The sequence below is a fragment of the Trematomus bernacchii genome, unplaced genomic scaffold (assembly GCF_902827165.1).
Source record: "Trematomus bernacchii unplaced genomic scaffold, fTreBer1.1, whole genome shotgun sequence".
NCBI classification, from domain to species: Eukaryota; Metazoa; Chordata; class Actinopteri; order Perciformes; family Nototheniidae; genus Trematomus; species Trematomus bernacchii.
The window spans coordinates 4008440-4027526 of record NW_022987828.1 but is presented as its reverse complement, the minus strand read 5'-3'; the positions used below and the strand labels follow the sequence as shown (position 1 = coordinate 4027526).

Below are 19087 nucleotides of genomic sequence, written 5' to 3'. Positions count from 1 at the left end.
GAATCTGCAGAAAAAGGTGGAAGGCTATTTTCAGAGGTCTTAGGTAATAAGATTTTCTGTATCGCTGATGAAGCCATGTTGAGTTTAATAATGAGATTATACTAACCGTCACCCTCAGTTAAGTCAAGTTAACCTGATTTGATGAGACTGTTTCAGCAGGTCGATGTGCTACCAGTCCTTTAGTGTAATATCAAGAACCACTCTTGGAATATTCTGCTACATTTAAGAGATTATAACCGCTGCTTCACACAAGAGTTTAGAAAACGATCTTTCCAACAATGTTTATTAGTTTGAATTACATTACTTTGGAGTCAGAACTGCAAAATGAATATCTCATGTTTGAAGTTTATTTGATTAGGACTAGTAAACAGTGGTGGAAATTACATTTCATATTCGTCTTGCAGGGAGGGGAATTATATTTAGCCACAAACCGAATTAACGCCTTTTGCAAAAAAATAAATGACAGAAATAACAGTTTGGAAAAAATATACATGCCGAGTGAGGACTACTAATTTCCATCGGAGTCCAATCCACTTTATTTGTATAGCACATAATAAAAACAGAGGGTTTACCAAAGTGCTTCACACCAAACATAACATTATAATAAAATATAATATTACAATAATAGATAAAAGGCACACATAAGAAAAGATAAAAGGATAACAGGCACACATAGGAATTAATACACGGTACATAAAGGCTATGGACAGACAATAAAAGCATACAAATCGATAAAACAGCTCAGACTGACTCGAAAGCGAGGGAAAAGAGGTGGGTCTTTAGGCGGGACTTCAAAGTTTGGAGGGTGGGCGACAATTTGACATGGGGTCGTTCCAGAGCCTGGGGGCTACCGCTGAGAAGGCTCGATCTCCCCTGGTCTTTTTCTTGGTTTTAGGGACTACCAGCCGCAGCTGATCAGCCGACCTCAAAGCCCTTGAGGGGGTGTTCACCTGTAGGAGGTCCGGAGATGTACTGAGGGGCCAGCCCATTAAGCGACTTCAAAACAAACAATAACACAATAAAATGGACAGGAAGCCAGTGGAGGGAAGCCAGAATTGGTGTGATGTGCTCATGCTTGCGTGTTCCTGTAAGCAGCCGAGCCGCAGCATTTTGTACCAGCTGCAGGCGTGCCAGCGAGGTCTTGTTTAGGCCGGCATAAAGTGCATTACAGTAATCTAGACGCGTAGAAACAAAGGCATGAATTACACGCTCAAAGTCTAAAAAGGATAAACCGGTTTAATTTTGGACAGGAGCCTCAAGTGATAAAAACTGGATTTAACCACAGAGTGTATCTGTTTATCTAATTTAAAAGCACTGTCGATTTTGACGCCCAGAGTAGTGACCATGGGTTTTGCATATGGTTGCAGGGAACCCAGGTCAATGGAAGGGACATCACTATTTGGTCCAAACACAATGACCTCCGTTTTGCTCTCATTTATGTTTAAAAAGTTTAGCGCCATCCAGGCCTTTATGTCATTAAGACAGTCAACCAGGGGCATCAGAGAGCTGGTGTTTTTTTTATTTAGGGGTAGGTATATTTGGGAGTCGTCCGTATAAAGGTAGTAGAAGACGCCATGTTTTCTAAAAATTAGTCCAAGGGGGAGAAGGTATAAGGAAAATAAAATGGGCCCCAAAATAGAACCTTGGGGAACTCCACAGGATAGGGGGGCAGAAGACGATGTAAAGTCACCAAGCCTAACAGAGAACGATCTCTGGGACAAATAGGACCAGAACCACTCTAAGGCAGTGCCCCTGATACCCACACAGTGCTCTAGACGAGAGATAAGAATGGAGTGGTCAATCGTATCAAAGGCAGCTGTGAGGTCTAAGAGCATAAGGATGGCAGAGTCACCAGAGTCTGTAGTGACCAGGAGGTCATGAATACTCTTAGAAGGGCAGACTCAGTACTGTGAAGCGCTTTAAAACCGGACTGAAACATATCAAAAATATTGTGTGCATGTATAAAAGACTGCAGCTGTAAGAGTACGGTTTTCTCCAATATTTTTGAGATAAAAGGAAGCTTAGAGATGGGTCTGTAATTTCAGAAGACAGAAGTGTCCAGATTTGTTTTTTTTATCAGGGGTGCCACAACCGCTTGTTTTAAATAAACTGGCACAGAACCGGACTCTAGGCTGCTATTTATAATTGTATGGACATTAGATCCAATAGTGTCCCATATCTCTTTAAAAAGTCGAGGAGGTACTGGGTCTGTGGGACAAGATGAGGGTTTTAATTTAGCAACAAATTTAGTCACTGAGAAATGACAACGACGCAGGTCCAAACTGCTGGAAGACAGCAGTGCATGTGATGTCAATGGAGGGGTCAAAAGAGGGTGGTGAGATACAGGCTCTAATAGTGGAGATCTTGTCTATAAAATAGCAGAGAAATTGTTCACACACCTCAGTTGAAGCTTCAATACAAGTGGATAAAGGAGAGTTTAACATAGCATCAATGGTTTTAAAAAGAACACAAGGTTTGTTTAAGTTACTAGAAATAATATCAGAAAAGTAACTCATCTTTTCAACTCTTTTTTTAAAATGTCATGTGTTACATGAAGCTTGTCCTTCTTCCACCTGCGCTCAGCCTGCCGGCACTCACGCCTGGCAGCACGAGTGACGTCATTAAGCCAGGGATCAGATTTAGCTCTGGGGCGCATGAGTTTCAGGGGAGCAACAATGTCAAGAGCTCCAGTGCCGGTAGAGAGAAAGGCTGAGGTTAATTGCTCAGTGTCCAGGGAGTCAGAGGACATAGCATCAGACTGGGCTAGGTTTACAAATGTGGGGGAGAAACTAGCAGCAGTGGAAGGTTTCATCATACGACCGTGATGGACAGGAGTGCACGATTTAAGACTATGACAGGGCAGAATAAAATCAAATAACACGGGCAGGTGATCTAATAAAGCTGCATCACACACATTGACATTTGAAATGGGCAGACCATGGGATAAGACTAGGTCTAAAGTGTGCCCATGCTCTTGCGTGGGGCCAGATACATGTTGTATGAAGTTAAAAGCATCTACAACATCAAGAAAGTCTTTAGCTAGTGGCTTAGAGATACAACAGACATGCACGCTAAAATCCCCGACAATTAAAATCCATACACTGACATTGTGTTAGCAATGAACCAAACACCTTCATTTCACTTTCTATATGAATATAAACACTGCATACTGAACATCTTGGTATGCTGGTTGAAAACTTTTTCTGATGATAACAAGAGTCAAAGATGAATGCTGATGATTGTTTATTTTAAATGGTATGCAAAGTGGAAATGGATTGTTAATGGCTGTTATTAATCTTGAGCACATGTCAGTGGTTACGACTGATTCAGTAATGACACCAAGTGAATACATTTGATCCGCATCATAAATCTTGATGCTCCTGCTGTGTAACTAGCTGGCTTCACATCTTGTTTGTTCAAATGTTTGACTCAGATTTGTCTAATCTGTACGTCTGCTGATGTTCTCTCTGGTTCTTTTTTTCAGGTCTAGGACTGGATCAGTTCATTGTGAAGCGCTATGATGGAAAGGTAAGAAGTGGGCATCATGTCCTTACAGAAAGAAGACAAAGGGTCACCTTAGCAATAAAAAACGTCAGCAGCAGAGAGTTATTCAAATGATGTCTTAGAAACATTTCAGCCCCTGCTCATAAATTCAGTTTAAAGTAGCTTTGATTTCATAAATATGCTGCAAACTCAATGAGAATTGCATTTCCCCAGAAAGCTGTACTAATAACATCTTTTTGGAGCTTATTTCTTTCCCCAGTTTACTAGAGGGGTTTATTCCCTATATTTACCAAGGTGAATAATTGCTTAAAGAATCAGTTCATCCAAAAATACAAATGAACACAATTCTCCTCACTTACTCCAGATATACATTGTGGTGTTGGCCATGAAGATAATTCCAGTTTTATGTGGCCAAGTTTAAAAATATCTGTTTTCTACACTCCTACAACCCACCCAAAAACAACACAGATGAATACAAATGTGTTTATGCGCCCTAAAGATCTGAACAATTACATTTAAAGAAACGGTAACATCTCTTTGCAAAACAACATTCCACCTTTTATTAACTCTCTGAAAGATTACATATGTTATTGTTTATTAAAGAGTAGTCCCAAGTGAAAGCTCAACATCAGTAAAAATGTGGTCTTTAATTATTATTATTATGTTGTCTAAAGTTTTGTCAGATATAATCCCATAACTCTTAAATATTGATCCTTATTTCATGCAGTTTCTTTTTAAGAAAATGAAGTCCGCACTTGATAATTAGGGTTTATACGTTAGTGCTTTGGTTTTAAATATACATACAAAGAGAATGAATTATAGGTGAGGTTTTGAAAAGTATGGTCCCTATTTAGTCAAGTAGCGAAGAAACACATAGGGAAATGAAGTGGGAATAAATGTCAAAGATAATATCTAAAAATGAATATGTAAACTGGTTTATAAATGGGCATTACTCTATATATTATATACTTCCATATAAGTTAACTAGAGTTGTTTATCAATTATTATGCAGTATCTGTTTTTTGTTTAGTAGGTACATGCATCTTTTGCTAAACATTAGTCCTTTTTAAATGTAATCTTAAATAAAAACAGTGAATAATATCCCTAAAATAATAATAAATCTATGAACAACATATGAAATGCAATATAAATCAAAGATCCGCCACATTCATTCATCCTTCAGCCTGATATGACGTTGAGGAAAAGGATAAATAGAACTGGAATGAGGTATAAATTGAGGTGATAGCTCAATGTCATTGAAATAAACAAATAGTCATCAGGGGCATTGGGGTTGCAGCATTGTGAGAGATGGCATATGGAAAGAGATAGAAAAGCAAATAGAAAACGCCATTACATTCTGTCAGGAGTGGGCGCAGAAATTAATAGAGAAAGATCCAGATGATGCCATCAGAGAAACACAGCTATGAGAATGTTAGCTTGCATTCCTGCATCCACTTTGCATTTCTGTTGATATCTTGCACCCAAGCTGAGATACTCCCATTGCAGGTACAATAGGAGAAACAAATGTGAATGACGGGGTACATGTTTTAAAAAAAGTTGGAGTTTGTTGTTCTTCACAAACCATCCCCTGTATACTTTCTTTTGTTTCTTTCATGCCTTTGATTTAGCTCCTGCTTTGCTGTCTGCTCCTCAACCATCAATTCATATTATTTTCCACTCCCAATAATTGAGACTATAACAAGGTTATCTTTTTCAAATATTGTCTGAGCTCTAAAGGTTCAGAAAAAGATTGAAAGGGTAATGAAGAAATATATTTGTTTCAACCTTTAACTAGTTCTTATAGACCTTCAGTTGGTTACACCTAGTTCAGTGTTGCTCTTTAGCTCCATCTCCACATGTAATCATTAAGAGAGACATGTACAAAGTGGACATGTCCAGTGCATAATGACCTATTTGACCACAGGTTAGCTTTGATCAGGCTAGCCCCCTTATTTGTCCACAGACTGGCCTTACAAGAAGCTCTGCTCTAAATGCTAACACCTCTCTGCTCACAGTCAGGAAAATAGAGACCATCAATTTAAATCACCACAATCATTATTTTCATTACTGCTTTCTTTGGTATTGATTTGTGACAATTACTGCCCTCTCGATGATCCCAAAGAGCATCTCTCACCCCCAGTTGCCAAACACCTCCATTCATTTAGTAATAGCTAATCAACAGTGATGATTGTAGATTCTAACCTCATTAGGACATCCATCAGCCTCCAGGCTGCTATGATGATGAGTTATTCTGTATCTCATCTCCATTCTCTATGCAGATAAACCACACAAGTCACGCAGCGTGGCTAAAGACTCTATCACCACGTTCCTCCTGCTGCAACTCGAACGTGATTTTTATACTCCTTACGTTTTCTTCAAAGTTCCCAGAGTTTTGATTTGAATATCTCTACAGCATATCAACCCAAAGGCTATAGGGATATACATTAATCCAAAGAAAATACAACATTCTGCAGCGACCTAAAATCAAAATGCAACACTCTTTTATGGCTCTTGTCTGCTTATGTAAATGTGTTGCTTATCTCCACTTCTTACGTTTGCTTATTTGCCATGCAAATCTCTAGATCTTCAACTGAGGGTCCGTGACTCTTCCAGGACAGATTCCAGTAATATGAATCTACAGTATTATTAGCAAAGATAAATAGCTATTTCCGTAAAACAACAAACTGTCACATTACATTGAAGAATCATAAAAAGTAATTTTTTACATGGCTCTTTAATGGCAACTCAATTTTATACATACGCAGGAGTCTGAAGGTCACTGATCCGTCCCTCTTTTAGCCGAGGGGTCGTTAGCCTGAACAGTTTTGAAGACCCCCACTCTACACACATGGTTTTCTCTGATACTGTATTTATCTTTTTATTGTCCCCTGAGATCTTCCTGCCATGGCCGGAGATACCCGAGAACCCCCCCCCCCCCCCCCCCTCCCCCTCTGGCTCGGCCCAACCCCCTTTGGGCCCACAGACACGCATGCCACCTCCCCATTGCCTTTATAGCCCCCCCTTAGCTAGTTGGCGGAGGAATAAACCATTACTGTTTCCTGCCATGAAATCCAGTTCACATGAAACATGGAGATGAAATGGCCAACCCAGGTACAGTGGTGCAATATCTGAAGTGTGTAAATCAGGAAGTTGATGGAGGGTGTGGTGAAGTACAAAGGGAGTGTTTCAGCTGGGGGTTGGGTGATAAACGGCAATGAAGTCTAAGGTCGATGGCAGAGAGGTGTACAGCAGTGTGTGAGAGTAACATGAGAGCTCTATTAAAGGAGCCCTGTGTCTCCTTCCCATAGTTTTATATAAAAATAGCCAGGCCAACTCAAAGATGTGTCACATACGTACAGTTTAGCCACAGCTAAGAGGAAGGAGTGTTTCATGGTGGTATACACCTCTCATGTTTTCCTATCCCCGCCCCCTCATGCTGACACTCTTTTGTTCCAGGTTCCTTCTGTATGTAAACAATACAATAGGGTTGTTTTACAACCGCTGTCCATATTGACCCACCCTGTTTGTTTTGCTTTTATTTTCCTGTCCATATGCACACAGTCATTTGAGAGGTCTTTAAATGTTTGTTTGTGTTTTCATTACACCATGGTCCCTTCCCCGATAATGTTGGCATGCTTACTGCTGCCGTAATCTAATGTTGATGTGACCTGACGTTACCATTGTTAACTGCTGATGATTCTATCGTGCTCTTATCAGCCATCCTCGCTCATTCACGTAACGAGTAATCCCTCCATTTTCTCTCTCCTCCCTTCCTCGTGAATAAAAATCATCCTCAACTCCCCTTCTCCCAAACTCCCTACTTTTTCTCTGTCTCCTCCCCCCATCATCCCATTTACTGACCCCCATTGTCCACCCATAAACTCCCCATCCCTCCTCCTTCTCCTCCTCTCCTCTTTTGTCTCCCTTCCTCTCTCCTCATCTACTTCCCGTTCTGCCCCTCCCTCTCTGCAGGACTTCTGGCAGGTATGGGGTGTGTGCCGAGCAGCATGTGTGCACCTGAATGAAAAAACTGCACTTTGTATTCTCTACCAACTCCCTCCTTCTCATTTTTCCTCCTCTTCTGTCTAGTTTTCTATCTTTCTATTACTCACTCTCTCACTGCTCTGTAGTAACACGGGGGGCACAGCTATTCATTGTTGTTAGTCCAGGGGAACAGCTAAATAAGTCGTTTTTCTGCATTTACCCCATCTCAGCTTCAGCAAGTGTGAACCCAGAGACACAGCCTCAGTTAGGTTTATGACCACTGTGTATAGGCCAGCAGACAAACTGTGCATTACAGTGTATCATTTTCAACAAGAAATTGGTACACTGGGGATAAAATGTTGAATCATCTTCCAGCTTTTCTCTCACCGGGTTTATATTCTGTAGGTGTCATACACAGCCTTGTAGGGGAAGTCATAGTGTGAGGATAGAAGTAGAATAAGAAGAATAAAGCACCACCACCTTACAAGGACACTTAAATCACTTATTTCACTTCCATAAATGTGTATGAGTTGGTTCATTTGAGCATATTGTTCCCAATTATGCTTATTGTTTCCAATTTTGCTCCAAAACTGTTTCACCAGAAACCACTGGGGAACTTTTTTGTGATTCAAATGCTTCTCATGTACACATTTATGTTGGTACGTGTGAATAAATGAGCCTTGACCTATTAGCTTATCTCCTAAATGATTTGGCTTTTCAGCAGGTCTGAATGTCTCAGTCAGGGTAATGCAAAGATCATCCAAAGGCAGCAAAGGGCAGGTTACAACCTGTGCACCTGATAATGACAGGGAGTGTCAGACACCAGAGTAGGCACGCACCCTATTGTGTGTGCTCTAGTATGCAAACTCTGTATTATTATTGAACATTGTGTTAGAGACCTCCCTGTTGACCTTTGTATAGCTTGTCAGAGGCAGCTGCGTGCCAGGCCATCCCTGCTGAATTATTGAAAGTGAAGACTTTATGCTTTGCCTCTACAGGGATTATTAAAATGCAGCCCTGCTGCATAATTCATAATTAGTCAGTGCCCCTAAGGAAAATTTAAAGGATTTTTTTTGAGAAACATCAAGCCTTGCAAAGCTGAGATGAAAAGAGCAGCTAAGATTTATAAGGAGCCTGTATTGGTCAATGCCAAATCCTAGCAGTGCTGTTCCCCTGCACTCCCTCTGTCTTGCTTTATAAACACACCTTTTCTTCCTTCATCCCTTTGAAGAAATACAAGCTCTAGCTTTCGACATGCTTTGGCACTGTAGCCTTTTTCCCAGCATGCACTGCTCTATTGCCTTTGCCTGTGTCTCACAGAGAAGTAGCTGGTGGTGGCGCCCCCTCTCTGCGCATGGTGGCCTCACAGGGTGGTTTTTTGGACCCAGGAAATGGCTCTGACTGTTAGCTAACATCGAGGCTGTATTGATGTGCTTGACAAGCCTTCACAAATCCATCCTCTGGATTGTCCAGATGTCAGTGCTGCATGATATTTGTAGAGCATGGTTTAGAGTCACTGAAGGCAGGAAGTACATTTAAAAGGTATCCAAACTGTTCCTACATGCTGTGGCCCGTTTAAGCGTCTGCAGCGTGACCAGCTTCGACTGAGAGCCGACACCTGTCACTCAGAGGGAGTGCAGAGGCGGGGCTGCTCCAATGCAAAGGAGCCTCTTGTCACACCAACTGTTGTCGTGTTTCCTCTTTCTGATTTCACAGGAAGCTCCCAGGGGCCGCTGTTTGGAATGTCACTCCTCTATTTCTTTGTCTTTTTCGCACTGTCCTCGATTCTCTCATGCTCTCTTTGCCTTTTCTGTCAATGTTTACCTCTATAGAGTGGCGAAGTCCCTCCCCTTCCGGTGGACCTCCATGGGACCTTATTTCGGAAAAATTATGTATTGAAGTCAATGGAGAGAGAAAGATTATCTTTCGATCCCGTTTGAATTGTGCCACGAATTACACATATGATGTTTGTCAATTTAAAAGATAATTTTGCAAGTCAAAAAAAAAAAAATGTGTCGTAAAACTGTGAAGTAACACATTTGTTTGTGTGAAACGCTCAATGAACTACATCTCTGGTCAACACCACACGTCACCAAGATGGCCGTCACTACTGTCTTGTCAACAAAACGATTGACTACCCTCACTATCACCACAATGAAACACGTCCTGAAGAATGTCATGCAAAGCTGCCTGCCTGCCTTCCTTTGATTCTCTCTGAACTGCCTGGTCGTTTTAATGTTTAATGTCAACCATTTGTGCAGATAGCATGAAGTAGAGAAGATCGCAGGTGCTAACGTTAGCGTTAGCATTTCTCCCCCGGGCTTAAATGGTGTATTATAGAATGATCACACCGGTGACAGTACTATTCAAAGGGTTCACGAAATATGACTACTACTCTTACGGACCGTCTCCACAGCAGCGTTAAAAAAATCTTGGAGGTGGGCGTATCTGAGGCTTGGGGATTTTTTTGCGATCAACCAATCACATGAATCTCCCGCCCGCGACATACGAAGCCAAAAAGCCCGAAGTAAACTGGATATAAACTCCCCAAAACAGGCGAAAACATACCACTGTCTCTGCCACCTCCCTCCATGCCTGGCTCCTCCGGTTTATATCCCGGTAGGTCTGGTCATAAAGCACCGGGTGATTGATTCGCTACCGCTAATTTCTCCTCCATTTTTTGGAATATGAGGAAATGACCTGCGGTATGTCTCTCCCAGCATACACGCCGTTTGATTGGCTAGAGCTTGAACTGCCAGATTTGCGTACACGGGATTTGATTGGCTGCCGCTTCCACCTCAGCTTCAAAAGTTGAACATTGTTCAACTTTGAATCTTGAAAATCCTGAGAATCTCTGCTCGCCTGCCCACAATGCATTTCGGCGAAAAGTGAGGGAAAGTGACGTCACCCCATTAAAAGTGAATGGGCAGAAGCGTTTCAAGATTTTTTTAACGCTGCTGTGGAGACGGCCCGTTACTGTTTAACATTTTGGGTTACTTAATATTACTTCATGTTAAGGCTAATACAAATGACAAGGCTGTAATGCTAACTAACATGCTAGCTACTAGCTAGGTAGCTAACTTGATCAAGCCACTCCTGGTCCTTTCATCAGACGGGAAGCAAAAGAACGAGCAAGACCCATTGCTGGTATAATAACAACCTGGTACTAAGCACACAGGCATCTTGTTAAAGTTATCTTATTTTAGCCAGCGCCATATAGATAGATTATATCTATATTGCGCTGATCTTCGGTATCTGAATGGTGGAGGAAAACAATTGTGACATCACTTACGTGACTCTGGGATTTGTAGTCTTTCTAGTTACGTATTTTTCATAGTCTTATATTTCAACAGTTTTACGACAAACTGACTTTTTTGACATGGAAATTATTTTTTAAGATTGACAAACATCATATGTGTAATTCATGGCACAATTCAAACGGGATCGAAAGATAAGTTTTCTCTCCCCATTGACTTCAATGCATAATTTTTCCGAAATAAGGTCCCATTACCCGGAAGTAGGTGGGCGTGACTTCGCCACTCTATGAAAGCTAACACCCACAAACACAGTGACGCACACAACACATTTCTCTCTTTTTCCAATCTCCTAATCTACAGTAAAAGAGGTTGGGTTGTCCTTACACCCCGTCAGGTAATTTGTTTCCTCCACTCCCATTGTGAGACAGATGCCATTCCTCTGTGACTGAAATTTGTTTATGGAGCGCTCCACATCAGCTTCTATTATTCTCATTTGCGCTCCCGGAATAATTAGGAGTTATTAACAGTACACCTGTTCTGCGGTTACCTGAGGGATTAGAGGTAAAAAAGCTACTAACACATCAGTATTCTTTGAACTTGCACACCCACCTTCATAAAATTGATATTTTTCTATATGTGTTCTGTAGTGTTCAAGGCAGAGCAGGAGGTATTATAGAACCATGTAGTGAGTCTGTTTTTTCTTTGGGGCTTGGATGGATACTGTGTTATACTTGTATGTGTAGCAGTGTGAATTTACACACTGTGAGAGCTTTCCGACACTGTTCAAAAATGTCAGACGCAGACCTGGGCTGACTTCAGCCTCTAGCAGGTCATTCCCTTTCCCCTGAAAACCCTCATCTTTTATTGAGCCTGTCAAAGTGTCAGTAACCCCAGAGCTGCCCCATCACACAAAGTGACATCAAGGTTCTGATCCATTTTGAATGCATTTGTCCCCTCTTTCACTCACTCTATGCCGTCTGTCTTTCACACTGTACACATCTCTCTCTTTTCAAATCAGTATAATCCCACTGCTGTAGCGCTCCAGTACACCAAGTTCCACCGAGACTCACCTGTACAAAAGATGAGAGGTCGCTAGGGAACGAGCATCACTCAAGCCGACACTCACCACACACATGATTTGCTCCCTCTACAGCTTGAGCTTTTCATCTGTAGTGGCATGACTCAGCCCAGACTCATAAATGCATCTCTTTGTTGTGGCACTCTTGAGGAGACTAGCAGACAGCATTATGACATTATCTTAAAAAGTGTGATCATTAATATTTTAAAGCTTTAAGACAAAACATGTGGCTTATATCCTTTTTCTTGCATCATCCACTTCCCTCTTTTCCCTTTCTCTTGTTATCGGGGTGTCCGCAGCTGCAGTGTTGGACAGGGTCACAGATCTAATCAATAACAAAGCACTGCAGCCGCTACAGTGGTATTAGAGATGGCCAAGTCTGAGCTGCCATCAGCTCCTAAACCAAGTGCACAGCCACACAATGTGCTGGAGCAGCATATCAGAAGGGAAGCTAGCAGAAAATGGATGGGTGGAACATAATATATTTTAAGTGTCAATGTTAAAAGATTGCAGGATAATGTGTTGAATTATGCCTCATCTCCATCACAGTCACATCAACAGTATCAGAATGCTTTATTTTGTCCCGGGGGAAATTGGGTTTCATGACAGTTGCTCCATTTTTACAGTGAAATGAAAACAACAGCTGCCAGAATTATTTTATTAAGAGATGATAATTATGCCCATTGTCAGAAATGCCTGCCTGCCTTCTCATCAGCACAGCTTTGATATAACTGAAGCCAACAATACGATGAGGTTAATTTGATCTTTTTAAGTTGTTTGCATAATATATTTGGAGATCTTTCTTTTTAAAGCTTTGATCATTTGTTGATTCAGTCAGAGATAGTTTGTATAAATTGTGGCTATATAAATGTTAAAGCATATAATTCCTCAGTTTTTTATTCTACAGTTAATTATAAATACTCCAACAGCTTCTTATGCAATCCAAGTTTTTCATGGTGTGCTTAGAAAGTGTTTCTAAGGCACTCTGTGAAATGAGCAGAAGGTTATGCAGCCTCTTTGTATGCTTGCCTCTGGCTTTGCCTTACATGTACAGTATGGGTCTCATTTGTTGGACTCTCTTTGCCTGCGCTAGTTTAAATCTGGCAATGGCCGCTTCTGGGCTGCTCCATTGCCTGGTGCTCTGGAGAGATAAGCCCTGACCAAACCCTTAACCCCGTCTGTGTGTATATGACTACATTAGACCACCTCCTCCAACCAGCAGCTCTGTCAGGACTGATGCTTCTGCCTCAGCTCACAGGCTATGTGTGTTGTTCAGCCAATCATCTGGACACAGCCCGTGGACTTTGCCATAGCGTGGCTAACACGTGCAAAGATGTGTGAACACATAGGCAGGCTCAAGGCAGAAAAAAAAAAATATATATACATATTCAGCTATGAAGCTGACACTTATCACGAGACGAGACACACTGACAGACGTAGCGTTAGCTTTTAATTAACTTGAGTGCTGCGGCAGAAAGATTTACAGTCATTGGAAGATCAGTGCTTTGGAAAAAATCTAAGATGGGTGTTAAATGAGTGACTCCAATGAAGTTGAGATCCTGTTAGTGATTGCAGCCACATATTTTATAGGCCTAATGTCCTTTGTGTAGATCAATCAAAACTGATGAAAGACTAAACTAATGAGACACATTCTTGGCAATCAAGTGAGCTAATAGGTCTCTCTTGTAGGTAAAATGTATTTTTACCATTCATCTGAATAATATATGCGTGTGTGTGCCATTGAGTGGCTTGTTGCTGGAGCACCCAACTGCAGTAGAAAGCTGAGGCCTGAATTGTTGACAGAATGATGAAGGGTGACAGGAAAGCTTGGTCGTGGTTTAAAAGCCACAAAAGCCAAGGTGACACCCACAGCACAGTGATATACACACAGCCATCCCTCTGTGGCTGTCTGAGAGAGTGCGCTATTGTTACATCATACGTTTGTGGGAGAGATTCACAGTATGGTAGCACAGAGAAGGCAACAGAGGGAAATCTATAAGCAGGTAGCTCTGTGGATGCAGTGGGAACCTATCTTCTGACAGGGACACACTGCATTAGGGTAGACTAAAAAGATCAGTGCTTGTATGCTATTTAGTATGCCCATACAGATCTCTTCCTCCTTCAGCTGAACATGCATGGCTCCTGTCTTTGGCAATTATATTTGGATTGGATTCCTTGAATATCATTTTGGCAATTCTGCGGGGGTGTATTTTGTCCTTGAGTCAGGACGCCGAGAGAGAAGCATTTTTTTTAATTATTACGCCTAATGTGCTTTGTTCCTCTGTTCTGATCATTATAATGATTCCCAGTGTGTTTATACATCTTGTGTGTCCTTGCGTGGGCCTGAGTATTTGTGAGCCCATTAAAGTACACACTTCTGCTGTTGTGTGTCTTTTTTTGTGGACAGGCATTACGGTTCCAACTCACCTCAGGGCTCTCTCGGGTTGTCATTGTTCCAAACTCAGAGACCAATACCAACCTCTTTTACTCACTTTTTTTCTTTTTCTTTCTATATGTACACACTTGTCCCTCTTTAGTGTTCTCTCACACTTACACACATGCAAACACCTGAATGCTTATTGCACCAAGAATGAAAATGTTGCCTTGAGTTATCTCTCTGTGTCTGTCTTTGTCTCTAAACCAGTAGCACTGTTCCAAAAATAACGTTTGTTTTTCTTTATGTCACCTCCCCCTTATCTCTCCCACTCCCTGCTCCCCTTACACTCTAAATGTATATGCCATCAATAATTAATGTTACAGTAGAAACCACTATTTGCAATATTTGCATCACTGACATGTAAAAGATAGACACGGATTGGGGACATATCATGAGGATGGAGTGGGTTAATGGGGAAATAATGAACTTGTTATGCTATGAATGAGGATGCCACTCAAATATTAGTATTCAGATATGTTTTTTTTCCAGTTAATAAAAGCCTATATTTTAAAAGCAATACTATGGGACTTGATTTGCCATGTGCACTCAGCAGACAGCTCCCAGACAATAAATGCTTGTTATAACAGCCTTGTTAGTAAAGCTGCATCAATCTTACAGACTGCAGAGACAGCTTGACGTATTTGAATCCTTAATTTGAGTGGTATCCCACCATTATGTTGTTTTGAGCGAGATGCTTTCTGTGGGTGTGTCTGTGTGCAACTATAAGAATGCTTGTCTCTGTCGTTGAAGGCCCTGCTAAAGACAGCAGAGGCCACGCCGTTCTCTAACAGTTGTTTCTCCTCCTCCTTCCTCCTCCTCTGAATGGACCTCTTACAGACGGAGGTAACTCCACATGGGTTCAGCGCGGCCCAGCCCCCCCCTCCCCGTCCCCAGGCATGCTCTGTGCGTCTGTCCACTCTGTTTGATGGAGCGTCCTGCGGGCGCTGTCTTTCCTAGTCTCTTTCACTGAGCGTGTAGTGTGCATGTGGTTAAGTCAATCTTTCATACAATGCTGTGAATATACACATGCTAACAGAAAAACGTTAATTTATGTGCGTTTGTTTATATATATATATATATCTGTGTGTGTGTGTGTGTGTGAAAGAGAGAAGTCACTTTGTTTTTAATGATTAATACATTTGGGTTGTGTTTCACGTGTGGTTAATCAATAGTGTGTGTTTGTGCTACAGTCTCTCGTGTTTTTCTTCTCTTTGTCAATTTCACTCTGTGAGTACGGCCTTTGGTGGATATCGTGTTTTGTACTTGAACTGACCACCGACTAATTGCTTGTTACTACCACCCTCACTTGCCTGTACGGCTACATGTGTATGCAGCATTTGCATGACTGTTATCGTGATAAACCGTCTAAGCATAACCATCCTTATGCAACAGGAGTATTTTTGTGTGTGTAAGTACAGTATGTGTGTCCGTTTCTGTGTTTAGAGCATAGCCAGTCTCTGATTGAGCTTCCCTGTCAGACACACAGACACTTGCTTGCACACACACAAAGCAACACCTGGGACAGCTGCAAAAGCTGTAAGGCTTGTGCTGAATCATGGCAAATGTTTTAATATAACTTCTTCCTCTTTTTGCGGTGACCCAAATGAGCAGAAGATCGCCCAGGAGAGGGAGAAGTTTGCAGACGAGGACAGCATATTTTTCTCATTGGGAGAATGTGGCCTTATCTCCTTCTCTGACTACATCTTCCTCACCACCGTGCTGTCCAGTAAGTACATCGTTGAACTGACTGCAAAAAATACAATGTTTCTTATATGACAAGTCCAATTTAAAACCACACATTTCAAATCCTACTCACAGATCACAAATCAAATTTAAAGGAGAAGGTAAGACAGAAATTGATAGCCAGAGAAATGATCCAATAGGATATTATTAGACAGTTCACTAGGATTTCCAGTTCTGTCAAAGTTAATAATGTTTGTCTACCGAGCAAGCCTCCCTGAAGACGTTTCACAGAATTGGTTTATTTTAGCTTGATCTAGCATTGGTGGTTAATACACAGGGTGAATTTAGAATGAAAAACTCCCTTATTATCCCTTATGCCTCCTAAACTCACATCCCCAGCTTAGCTCGACCATTTATTATAATCCGTTCCTATGGAGAAAGTCCTGGGGGATGTTTTCAAGGGCAAGTCATCGTTAAGCAGATAGGGCAGCATGCCTTATGTTGGTGTGAATCCATTTATTACGGCCACAAAAATAGTACAAAGTAGGATATATTTTGCCTTGCCATGCCTTATATAAATGTGTACTTTTGTTATACATTGTGCATCTTTTTCAGATAAGGTTTGATCTTTAATCTTTAATGTTTCCCTTAAAGGAAGTCGGGTTGTTAAAGATAGAAATTGTTTATTGTAGTACACAGAGTTCATTTCATTTGATAAATAGAGGGAAATCATCAGATAAACAGTGTAGGTTTTATAGCCACGGTTCACCATACCACCGTCACTGTCCAAAAACGGGAAGTGTTACGAAGAAACTGTAGATACTAGCAGCAATGGGTGAGACCTTTATAGAAAGAGTTAATGAAGTAAACAAAATGAATGGTGTGAACATGTTCCCAAAAAATGGCATGAATGGTTCGATACAATACCTACGCAGCCTCCATGTTTTTATTACCTCCATAAGTTTAGGCAAAACTCGAGCACTATTCTTTTCCTGTGTGTGCCGTACATTTTTTTTCTTTATTAACACAAATTATCGAACCCAGAGGGAGATACAATTTAGTAAAAACTAGGCTTATAGGGAATACATCCTAATGCTGGTGGTGTCGTTATTCCACAGCCATTATATTGTGCACCCAACATTTACTTTAAAATGCTACGTTAAAGCATTAAATGTGTCTATTGCCACTTAATATATAATATGTAAATGTGTAGCCAATATATCTACTATGCAAAGTGTGCATTGCATATACAATAAGTATTCTACAGAAGGCCATATGTTGCTTATGTAGGAACCCAGATTGTATCATAAAGGAAGAAAATGGCCATATGTTGACATTTATTACAGGCGCTAAAAGACAGATTGTGGCTAAAACTCTTAATGGAGGAACCGATTGTTCAACCGTTTCCATTTTTGCCTTCTCTGTCATTATCAGACTGTGAACTGAGCCTTGTTATCCCGCTGTACCAAAAACAAATTTCACGGTGTCTGGTTGCGTGATCATTAAAGGGATGTGAGCGTTAGTAGCAGAAGTACAGTTAACTCCATTTTCAAGGGGTACACTTAACACATTGGAAGAAACAGTGTACCAAATTGAAATTCAAACATCATTAATGCAAATGTTGTTTTACAGATAAGCTCGTACATACAGCCCAGGGTCTGAGAAGTAATTATTGTGCAGTCCGATTTCATGTTGCACCACTGTGGGGTGAAGATGACAGCTGGGTTGATCCGGTGTGACGTGTCGTTTCCATAATGTGCAGTATTGATTTCAGAATGTGCTTTTGTGTCCAGCTCCCCAGAGGAACTTTGAGATTGCATTCAAGATGTTTGATCTGAACGGGGATGGAGAGGTGGATCTGGAGGAGTTTGAACAGGTAAGAATGACGGGCAGCAGCAGACAAACAGCATCCACGCACAAAATCAACATAATGAAGGAGACACAAGGTTAAAACAACCAGCCCACACACTTGGACTTTGCTGCATCCACAGAACGACTGATTGCATTACAGTAACCGGTAACACACACTGACAGCACTAAAGCTAGGTAGATGTGCAGCACTCTGACATTTTCTGTAAGGGAAAAAGATAAGTGCTGTGCGGCGCACTCTGCGGTGTATCATTATCTCTACCACTGAAGCTGATGGGGTTTATGATGTACAGTGTTATTCAGAGAGAGGTTTTTTTAGGTTAAACCTCACAATGTAAGACAATAATTGAAAGTCCTTTTTGTATATAACTGAAGTACCCACGTAAAATGCTCTGTATTTTAAATGAAGTAAATCTCACACACAGTTTTGTTGTTGTTTACAGCAATAGGAAAACTGCCCACGATTGTCCTAGTACATCATTTTATAAATGGTTTGAATACGACTAGCTTCAGGAAACAAAACAATAGTTGCTGAGAGGCTGAGGTCGGGCCTGGAGCGCTATCAAATGATTTGCTGAGGTCAAAACATGTGTGAAAAATATGTAATTTAATGAAAAAAGAGATGATAAACAAAAAAATATATATACTTCGTCCATCTTACCCTCTCTTCTACACATACCTCACACAGATGAACAGGTGTTTATATTTACCATGAGTGCTGAGCCAACAAACCCACACAAAATAATAGATAACTATATAAGACCAATGCCGAAATATAAACAATGAAAAACCTTGTTCAATTTACAACAGAAATAACTACCTTTCTGTCATTTTATGCATTTCAACCCCTCTAGAAAGTCACAAGTACTACTGAAACCTAGTCTTCACTGTAATCCTGGTTAACATGATGGGACCTCTTCCATCCTTAGGTCCAGAGCATCATCCGGTCCCAGACCAGTATGGGCATGCGACACCGCGACCGCTCTACCACAGGAAACACGCTGAAGACGGCCGGCTGCAGCTCTGCTCTCACCACGTACTTCTTTGGAGTAGACCTGAAGGGAAAGCTCACCATCGGCAGCTTCCTGGAGTTTCAGAGGAAACTTCAGCACGACGTGCTCAAACTAGAGGTAAGGAGAGAGGAAAGTGAATGAGTGAGGAAAGATAGTAGTATACTGAGAGATTTAATTAACTGCTTTACAGTACTTTAGTGTAGAGTTGTATTTAATTAATTTAAATGTTATGGCTCTCCTAAATCTCAGCCTCTGCTATTCA

The 19087-nt window shown here is 41.1% G+C and overlaps 1 protein-coding gene across 3 annotated transcripts in view; it reads left to right on the top strand.

Annotated features, from left to right (window-relative positions):
• The window catches only part of micu1 (mitochondrial calcium uptake 1), a 38415-nt gene that overhangs the window by 10480 nt on the left and 8848 nt on the right, over positions 1-19087 (top strand). The window contains exons 5-10 of one of the 3 annotated variants that reach the window (XM_034152047.1): positions 3485-3528; positions 7477-7488; positions 15098-15103; positions 15872-15986; positions 17737-17819; positions 18742-18942. In XM_034152047.1, coding sequence (XP_034007938.1) covers positions 3485-3528; positions 7477-7488; positions 15098-15103; positions 15872-15986; positions 17737-17819; positions 18742-18942 — 461 coding nt within the window. The remainder of the gene's footprint in view (positions 1-3484; positions 3529-7476; positions 7489-15097; positions 15104-15871; positions 15987-17736; positions 17820-18741; positions 18943-19087) is intronic. The other 2 variants (XM_034152048.1, XM_034152049.1) reach the window with 2 other exon arrangements.